The sequence below is a fragment of the Jatropha curcas genome, chromosome 1 (assembly GCF_041381405.1).
Source record: "Jatropha curcas cultivar XTBG-Jc1 chromosome 1, XTBG_Jcur_1.0, whole genome shotgun sequence".
In the NCBI taxonomy this organism is placed as follows: Eukaryota; Viridiplantae; Streptophyta; class Magnoliopsida; order Malpighiales; family Euphorbiaceae; genus Jatropha; species Jatropha curcas.
In genome coordinates this window covers 9162951-9173039 of record NC_143151.1, presented here as the reverse complement: position 1 = coordinate 9173039, position 10089 = coordinate 9162951, and the positions used below count along the sequence as shown (strand labels likewise).

The 10089-nt window shown below is 32.2% G+C and overlaps 1 protein-coding gene across 1 annotated transcript; it reads right to left on the bottom strand.

Annotated features, from left to right (window-relative positions):
- Positions 1–4185: 4185 nt before the first annotated feature.
- Positions 4186–7474, bottom strand: LOC105638639 (Endomembrane protein 70 protein family). Its single transcript, XM_012222465.4, has 7 exons — positions 7154–7474; positions 7023–7063; positions 6271–6859; positions 6042–6173; positions 5294–5450; positions 4708–5192; positions 4186–4567 (listed from the first exon to the last, which is right to left on the bottom strand). The coding sequence occupies exons 1-7, from the start codon at positions 7294–7296 to the stop codon at positions 4351–4353; spliced, it is 1764 nt and encodes a 587-aa protein (XP_012077855.1). The 5' UTR covers positions 7297–7474; the 3' UTR covers positions 4186–4350.
- Positions 7475–10089: the final 2615 nt, after the last annotated feature.

The window sequence follows — 10089 nt, the reverse complement described above, 5'->3', positions numbered from 1 at the left end:
TAGTTTTAGGAAGGGTTTCCTAAAACTAGGGAGAGAAAAATAGTGAGGAAATTATTATGGGGTGTTTTTGGTAAACAGTTTGTGTGCCACTATTTATGTATTACTCTCTTTGTGTACCTACTATTTTTTAATAGTGAAAGAATTATTCAGAGTTTGTCCCGTGGACGTAGTGCTAAACAGTTGAGGGTGAATGTAACACCCGCCACCCAGTCCCGAGAGACCCGACGGCGGATGCCACATTCGGTGCCGGAGACACAGAAAAAATGGGGCGTTACAGTGAACCACGTAAATTTCTGTGTCTCACAAGTTTACTTTTCCGCTGCGTTAATTTTCTCTTAATTGGTTGAAAGGGCCCAACGAGTGATATCAGAGTTGATGCCCAACAATTATTTAGTACAAATATTACGCTTATACATGTATCCTAACTCATAATTCGTAATCAATATATCATTATAAATAGATTTGAAATTAAGAAAGTTTCAGATTTTATAGGTACACTAAGATTCGGTTTTAAACAAAAAGGAAAATATGTTTGCAACGTCATTCATTTCCCCATTTCAACTTCATAGATGTGAATTTATATATACTTGTATTCACCTAAAACAACATGATTGCCATAGTCATCAAGAAGAGCTATCAATTTTCTTTTTTAAGAAAAGCCCAAATCACATTGCAACATCACAGTAAAGAAACCCATTGGACTTCTGTCAATTATGGCAATGCTAAATTCATTTGGAAGCGGTGTGCAAATTTCACAAGAATGGCTACAAGTCGATATGCTTTTAGTTAGTGGAAGAAAAAGAATTATTGAAGGCTCTGAACAAGATCAAATGAGAAAAGAGAAGAAAAAGATTAAAAATAGAGCATCTGCTGCTAGATCTCGACAAAAGAAGATTGTAATGCTTAATTAATTTTTTATACATCCAAATTACATTAAATATATTTTGTAATTCATTAGGAAATAATTAAACTTTTAAATGAAATATCACTGCTTCAATTTTTTTAGGAGAAGAGAAAATTTATGAAAGAGCAAGTTGAAGAATTGAGAAAAGAGAATGTTCAAATGGCGTGGTTAATTAAAAAATTAACGGTAATTACCACTTTCCTTTTCATAGGAAAAGCAAAATCAAAATCTAAATGATAAGTATATATATACAGTAGATAAAATTGTTTATAGGATTAATTAATTAGCATAAATAATCTTGACTATATTGGCAGATGGAGGAAGAGGAGAAGAAGGTTGAGGAGACTGCCAATAGGCCTTCGAGTCTGAAAAGGACCTTGAGCGCACTATGGTGATTATGTTTTTCCATCAAATGGCTAATAAATATAATTTATATTGTGAAACTTTTTCCTTTTATGGTGAACTAAAGTTCATTTGTAAAACCCTATATTGAAACCGTTTTCTTTAAAGATTGGCTACAAAGTACTATTGTCTTCGGTAGAAATTTTTTTCTTAATAATATTAATATTCATTATCTTAGTTAACAAAATTAAAAAATTAAAAAAGAAAAATAATATTAAAAATGTTAATAGTTTACTTTACTATTTTCATTAAAAATAAACAAATTAAAAATGTTATTTTGTTGATAATATCCTTCAAATAACTCATTGACTTCTAAGTCACTGTCTACTGAAGACGGGTTAGGTCACGGAAATTCATGTTTCCTTTGGAATTTTTTTTAGTGTAGTTATTAAGGATATTAACTCACTCCCCATTTAATAATTGGATGGAAGATTGAATCTCTTTCGGTCTCGAGAGTGATTAGGTTCAAAAAACTGTAAAAAATGATTATTTTACAACTCAATCTTGTGACTAAATGTATAATTTAGTGCACCTAATTACTGGATCAAACTTTTATTGTCATCTGAAATACTAGAGAAGTGGATTTCTAGGAAAATAATTTTAGGAATATTGAATAATCATATATTTGAACGACCATAAAGAAAAAAAAAATAATATGACAAAATTATTTCATTCAAAATACTTTTCTGAATATTCATACTAAAATCAAATTGAACTGTAATTCATTATTAGATGAAAGGAATATTATTTAATTGTTTCACATTAACATATATAGCTATGAGCAAAGAAACTATTAATTAATTTATCAATATGTTTGTTTTAATAATTTATGGATCTAATCCCTCTACTGTATATTTTTATTTCCATGAACATATTCCTATAAACTCTGTGAATTAATATGTAGTTTTTCTTAAACCATATTTCAAGAATTTTATCTAATTATTTATTTAAGGAAAAGTACATATATAAATATATTGAAGTTTCACGTGCTTCCACTTTTATTTATTTGCAACCATGAAAACTGAAATTCAAGATTGCATGCATGATTTTAAAGACTGAAAACGTGTTACGCTGCTAGATAAATATATCTCTTGTTTAATTAGTTATTACTAAATCTCACAAAAACAAAAGAAAAAGGAAAAAAGAAAAAAAAAAATTTCAACACCTATTTTCTATCCTCCGTCTTTAATAGCTTGCTCTGCGTCCTTCAGCCATTAATGCTTGACGAGCTGATGCAATTCCATTAGGGGCTAACAAATTATCAAATGAAGAATAATCAACCCAATCTTTAAGAAAATTTTCTTGACTCCATGTTTCTGGTATGCTCACTTGTCCAGCAACCTCTTCTCTGTGCCTCTTCAACCTTTCTCGTCCCACAAAATCTTTACGCGATGCCTCGTTGTCGTTTGACTGGTGAACATGCCGTCTAGGTGATGAAAATGAGCTATATTGATCAGGTTCATTTTTAGGAGGCAACACCTGTAACTTGGAGAGTGAATTATATTCCAGCCAAGAAAAAGAACCCGTGTTTGTTTTGGCCGGAGAAGCAAGAATCAGGTGAATGGGTTTGGTGGATTCTTGATTCTTGGATGAGAAATGGGTGTTCTCCATGTTGTGGCTACACACAATAATAATGGAGATTGCTAAGGAAAAGGGTTAGTGAAAGAATATTAATACATAAGAGGTTTTTTTTGTGTCCAGTTTTTGGAAAAGAAAAGAAGAAAATGAATGGGGGAGTAATATTACACGTCGCAAGAGTTTATGTTGTATGGTAAGTGACAACCCTACGTCTCATGCTTGTTGTTGGAGTCAAGTTTGTGTGGTTTATTTCTCATGTGGAAATTTAGATTTTAAATCAGTTGGGTCTTTCTATTCTTTTGCCTTCGACTGGTCTATTCTTGTTAATTGTTTTTATTGTAGCCTTACAAAAACTTGAGCTACTACATAGTAGAGCCCACATTTTCTTTTTTTTTTCAAAAGTAATATTCATAGGGATTGAATTGTGTATACTGAATTTATGGACTTATAAATAAATTAAAAATCAAAAATAATCTTTTATTAAAATGATGATATTTCTGAATATACAATCTGAAAAAACAAAAAGAAAAAGTAAGAATAATTTTTAAAAAAATTCTTATTTTCACATATTTAGTACATGAATTACATTCAAAAAGAGTAATTGTAATGAATTTCAAAACAAAATTATATAAAAATTTAAATTTGATATATGAAAAACACACAATTTTTCATAAATTACATGAAAAAAATATAACTTTTAAAAGAAAATTTCTAGATTTGAATATTATCATCTTGAAGATATTTATGAGAAAAGAAAAAGATCGAAAGAAGTTTTTTCTATTATGTAGTATTTTGTGATTAATAAAATTTTTATTTCAGAATTTGATTATTAAATTAATGATTTCACATGGAAAATAGAAAAAATAATTAGCGGTTTAAACAATTACAATTCTCCTCTTAGAGAAAATTTTCTAAAAGGCAAAAGGATGGGGTTCTAAAGTAGTTAGAGAGGTTAAGTGTATTAACATAAGAGTCTGCAACCAAAACATAAAAGGTTAGTTTGTGGATTTGAATGCAAAAGGTAAAAAGGGACATACAAATTGATTTGTGGGAGAGGAAGAAGAAGAAGAAGAAGAAGAAGAAGAAGAAGAAGAAGAAGATGTGGACATACATGAAACAAAATGGGATATTTCTTTCTGAGTTTCATAACAACCAAACGCTAATATAATTAATGTTCCCATAATTTCTCAAGAACTAGTGGTAACAATTCGTAACCATAGCAAGCAAGCAGGGGCAGAGTAGATTCTAACTTAGAGGTCCCAAAAAAAAAAAAAAAAATTCAATGGTTAAAGGGGACTAAATAAAAAAAAAAATTGTGAAATTTGTCAATCATATTAATTTATAGATGTTACAACAGCAATGACTAAATTTCCCTCCTCTCTGTCTTTCTTTCTAGCCTCCCTACCTTCTTAAGCAAGGAAAGAAGAAGGATGGTCCATTACAAATGTAAAAAAGAAAAAGCATGTCTATTCATTCTTTACTGCGTGGTAAATCTGGGAAACAAACATGAAGGAAGCACGAAAACTGACCGTGCCAAGTATCAAGAAAAATGCATAGCACATACATGCATTATACCCGATGAAGAAAGATAGTTGCATGAAGCCATTCATATTTGATCTGGCAAAGAAGAAAACGCAATAACCGAACATGAAAATGGCCGGTGAGCCCCCGCACAACACAGACCTGCATCACACAGAAAAATGCTAAATACATACAAATGTTAAAAACGAAGCCAAAAAAATGCACTGGAAACCGAAAATATATAATCGAGGCCACCGTGCTTCCTTTCTTTTTTAAACTGAATCGCTTGACATATAACATACCTCCACCACCATTGATGGTCTTCTGCAGATAGCTGAATGTATGTCATCCCAATGCTCAAAATTGCAGTAAGTAACATAAGGATGATGAATGTAACAAACAATATGCTGGGAAGAGTGCATATCTTATAGCCCCACAAGCTTGCATATAGATGGTGTAACTCGAGGACAACTGCACTACAAGATAAAAGGCCAGCGAGAAACATCTGGGAAGGTATTTTCCTGTACCATCCCAATGATGGAATCTCCCTTGGGTACCTTTTCGTAGCAGAAGGTGCTTGAAACTCAGACCTGAAACAGTACCCAATCACCCCTCCAAAGGCAAGCAATGGAACAGCTAAAACTATGAGTATGAGAAGAATCACCATAATGGTTCCAAATGGAAGTGCAGCTGTGGCCCCATAGGATACGGCAATGATATTCAAAATGGACAGGATCACAAACAATGGACCCAGATATAAAATCCCGGTCAGAATAACACTCCGTTTCTGAAATGTAAATCATTGTTCAAGCCAGTATATATGGGAAAAGGAGAAAATAATACAAACAAAAGAAAAGGTAGAACCCATTATAAAAGAAAATTTCTCACCCATCCAGTTTCAGCAAACTTATTGTGGAAAGAAGCAGCATTATACCCCCCAACCACAGATGTAAGAGTATAAAGCAAGACAAAAGAAGTGCATAAAGCTCCACGGTTGTAAGGGTAGAGTATGCCAACAGATGCCAAAGCAAATAAAAAGCAAACCCTGAAGAAAATTATAGTTAGTGGAAGAAATATCAGAAATCTGAAATTTGTAATGGTCATATTGATTAATGCTACCATGTACAAGCACAATATCTTCAGATGCATAGCAACATAAATTGTAGACTTACCACCATTCTGATTTCATTTAAACATTTTATAGCTTAGTCAGTGACCTTCCATGTGCAATATTATACTATTTTTGGATACCTTAAAACACATTGCATTGGAGCTTGAAAAATGACATAAGAAAACATTATACATAAACTTTTGGAATGAAGTCAAATTGTATCGTTTTAGATCCATTTTAATAAAGTTGGCCACAGTATCTCTATCCAGCAACACATTCGATGTTGCTTCTTCAATGCAGCAGCACTGATAGAAGCAGACATATAACTAGAGCAAAAATTGATGGGGCTTTCCTTCAGAATACGGATTTTAAGCAGATCCAATCCAAAGGACAGCTAATGAATTATAAGTAATATACAACTCCACAAAATATTAATCAAAACAAATAAAGAAGGACCAGACTATTGTTGTAGAAAATACAGATTAGGATAAAAAGTTGAGCACTGAAGTTCTTATGTCCACTTACATTGTCAGCAGTTGAGTACCTGTGCCCAAGATAGCACATAACAAGGGCATGTTTTGGGGATATCTGAAAACATCACCATGAATGTATTTCCATCCAACCTCTTTATCTTCTTCTTCATCTCCACTTGAACACCTGTGATAGGCACAAACATAAAACCATAACTAAAAGAAACATGCTTCTGAGCTTAAACTATAGTTAACAAATATCAAAGCATTCAACATTTCACTACTTTCTCAAATCATTCTTGAGATGCCGCATAAAAAGCCCTGTAAGCAGTCCCATTAAGAGCAGAATGATGACAACCGAATTTAGAAATGAGAACCAATGAATTTTCTGGTGTATTGGAAGTAATGAAGCTCTTGAATATTTGTTCATCCTGATCTCAAATGGAGCTGAGGTTGCATTCCAGAGAACCGAATAAGTGAACTCAACATCTATATCAATATCTTCAGTTATATCCACAGCATGATTTGGATCACTAAAGGCACTTACTTCAATAACTCGATTGCCATTATAAAGAACATCAAAGTGCACATGTTTAAATAGATAGTACTTAAGCTTCTTCTCACCAAGAATCCAACTCTGTTCTTCAAATTTCCCAATAAAGCCCCATAATGGGAGATCATCATAGTACATTTGGAAGTAGAAATCATTGATAATGGCATCTCTAAAACGCAAAAGTTCATCCTTTTCAAGCTTTTTCTTACAAAGGGTAACTCCAGTTTTATCCTCTCTGAATTTCAAGTCATACAAAGAACTACTCAAACGATCGCCATTTAACACTTCACCAAGCGTTTCTTTCTTCGAGATTACATTATCTGCAAGAACCACAAAGAAAATGCTATGAACTTCTAAGTTGCTTCAACTCTAATTCAACAATTAAAGTGATAAAGAGAGGCAAAAAAAAAAAAAAAAAAAAAAAAAAGAACAACAAAACAACACGTAATCAAATTGCCACCGAAAGTACCTAAGGAGTCTAACCTGGACGACAGAATGGCAAATCATAATATTGATAAGTCTCACTGCAACGAATACCCACAAACCAAAAATAAATAAGAGAAGCTTAATTGCAATGAAGATACAATTTTGATTGGATTTTGAGAAATTGGTACCTGGGATTGTGCAAGGGACCGATTTTGTTCACGAAAAGAGGGACGTTGTCTCTCACATTGTACCGGTGATCTGTCGGCGACGAGGTAGCCGATCGGAGAGAGAAGAACTGAGTTGTAAAGAGAAGAAACAGGAAAACACTCATTTCTGGTTAATTTTTGGAGAGAATTCTTTTGAATTCAATCACAGAGAAGTTAAAGATTAATAAGGTCAGTGAAAGAGTTTGGAGGTTCGGAGGGGGCTAAACTCTCAGGATTGCAGTTCGAAGCCGTTCCCATTTTTCTGGTCTGAAACTAGACTGGCGTCGCACACAATTTGGAGTACGATGTTCATAAAACGCAGCGTTTTATTCCTGGGAAAAAAAAAAAAAAAAAAAGAAGCAACCTGGATGGAGATTAATTATGTCGTATTGTTTGACTTAACAAGGGGAAAGTAGTCGTTAGTCCCTAAGTTTTGACTAATTAACTAACTCGTCCCCTCCATTTTGATAAACCCTATAAGTAGTACTTGATGTTTAGTTCCATCAACAAAATGTCCTTTTGTCTGTTAACAAAATATAGAAAGACTAAAATCTCCTACAAAATTGATAAGTGAAATTCCATTGATCTAAAGGTTTTAATCTTAAAAATGTAGTCTCTCAGTGACAACGATTCAAATCTAAGCCTCAATTACAACTGCAATCAAAAACAGTAATTCAAATCGATAGCCCTAACCACAATTATAATCGATGATGGCTCCAACAGAATAAAACTTGAGATGTGAGAATTTGTTTCTTACTTGGATTTTGTATAGACCCTAATTAGACTAAGGAACTGAGAGCCGATTCTGGGATTGCAACGAAGAGATATATCGATCAGTGTGCAAACTCAGTGAAGGATCGATCAAAGTAACTGTGACCCAATTAAAGAGGCGGATTCTACATACACTCTTTGTAATAGTAGAGCCATTGATAATATATTCTTTTCTCTCTGATGGGTTGTTTTCCTAAGAGAGAATCTCCTTTTGATTTTGTATTAGTAGCTGGTTTATTCAATTTGTTTTTCTAAGTTCGTAATTTCAAAGGTGACTTTTTTTTTTTTTTTGGATTCATTAATTTAATTTTGTTGTTGGGTTTATTTAATTTTTTTATTTCCTCTCTTTTTATTACATACTTTCTTATTTTGTTTAATTTATTGCTAAGTTTGCCATTTTGCTTTTTTTGTGGTGACTGCCATTAAATTAAAATGCTATTTTGGTCTTTATTTTTAAGGCTATTTTGGTCTTTATCTTATTTTCTCTCACTTTGGACTTCACTTTATTTAGTTGACTAATGATAAAAAGCTTCTTTTAGTAGGACTATTTTGTCCGATGGAGCTAGTTTAACCTCAGGGACTATTTATAGGATTTATCAAAATAGAAGGACGAGTTTAGTTAATTAGATTAAAATTCAAAGACTAAAAAAAATATATATATATTTTTTCTAGTTTGATTGAAATTTGGATTTTGCTTAACACTCTGTTTAGAAAAGAGAGGAAGGAAAATAACGGAGGAAAGAAAATAAGGGTGGAAAATAATGAAGGAAAAATGAGGGTGAAAATAATCAAGGATTATAACATTTTCTTTCCTTACATATTTTCCACCTCGTGTTTGGATGAGAAGAAAGTAAACAGGAGGAAGGAAAATGTTGTTATTGAAAATTTACCAATTTTTCATTTACTTATTATTAAATAAATAATGTCATTTTTTATTTTTTTTCCCTTTTTTATCAGTTGAAGCTAAAACACTATTCCCTTTAAATCCTGTTTATTATTTCTCACTACCATGTCCCTCTTATCTCTCATATATATATATATATATATATTGGCAAATTTCCTTACTTTCTTTTGTAAATTAAGACCCTCTTATATTTTCTAAGAGAAATCTCAGGTAATATTAGAAATCATAACCAATGAGCAAATCAAAATTCCTACTCTTCAACAGTTGTGGTTATTGATTCTCATTTTCGAACGCGATGCCGACATCAACTTCTCCCTTTCTGGTAAGACCTTCGATTTATGGGTTGGAAAATTTTTTTTATACTATTTGGTTTGTAGTGATATATGGAAGAAAAGGACAATAGGTGATGGTGGATGGAGATTTGAGTTTTATTTATGCAGTGACTCTTACAATTGATCGACATAATCTACACATCTATGTTTTGAATTGAATTTGGGAAAGAGAGTAGGTGAAGATAAGTAAACTATTCAGGATGTTATTGTAATTTTAAATTGAATATGAAATTTTCCCTTAAACAGCTTATTTCTCTCTAATTTGGAGAGATTCATTTTGAGTGGGCCCGATGGGAAATATAGCTTATTTTCCTTCCACTATGATTTTCCTTAGCTTTCCCAAACAAGTGAAAATATCTTTACCTTACTATTTTTCACCACCATTTTCTTTCCTCCCATAAAATCCTTTCTCCCAAACAAACTGTAATGCTTTGTTTGGGAAGATGGAGAATTTGAAAGGAAAATAAGAAGGTAAAATAACTGAGGAAAGTGATTTTCCCCGTTTGGGAATTGAAGAAAAAATTTTAGAGGAAGGAAAATCCACCCAGGCCCACACACTCTAATCTCTCAAAATCAGATAGAAAGTTAATAGTACAATGAAGGAATATTACATTGTTTACATGAAATTACAAAATTGCTCCAAGCACACTACCTTCATACATCACCTAAACATGAAAGAAAGAGAAAAGCATTTATATTCACCTCACATCTTCTACATCTACTTCTCTCTCACTCTATCTCAACGTCTCCAATTAGATCACAAATAAACCATATGTAAATGCATAGTCCATCACTTCTTTTATGCGTGAAACTAAAAAATTATAATTGTATAATTTTTTTAATGATTGTTTATATGATGTATAGTCACAAAATTTGTTTAAGTAATTATATGTTTTTCCTCAAAATAAAAA

Bases quoted from the DNA above. Each gene is read 5' to 3' on its own strand.
- LOC105638639 (XM_012222465.4), bottom strand. From the start codon at position 7,296: ATGAGTGTTTTCCTGTTTCTTCTCTTTACAACTCAGTTCTTCTCTCTC. The intron at 6,174-6,270 runs GTAGTGAAATGT...TGCCTATCACAG, and splicing joins CTCAAGAATGATTTGAGAAA to GTGTTCAAGTGGAGATGAAG. The intron at 5,193-5,293 runs GTGAGAAATTTT...TTTACATTTCAG, and splicing joins AGTTTGCTGAAACTGGATGG to AAACGGAGTGTTATTCTGAC.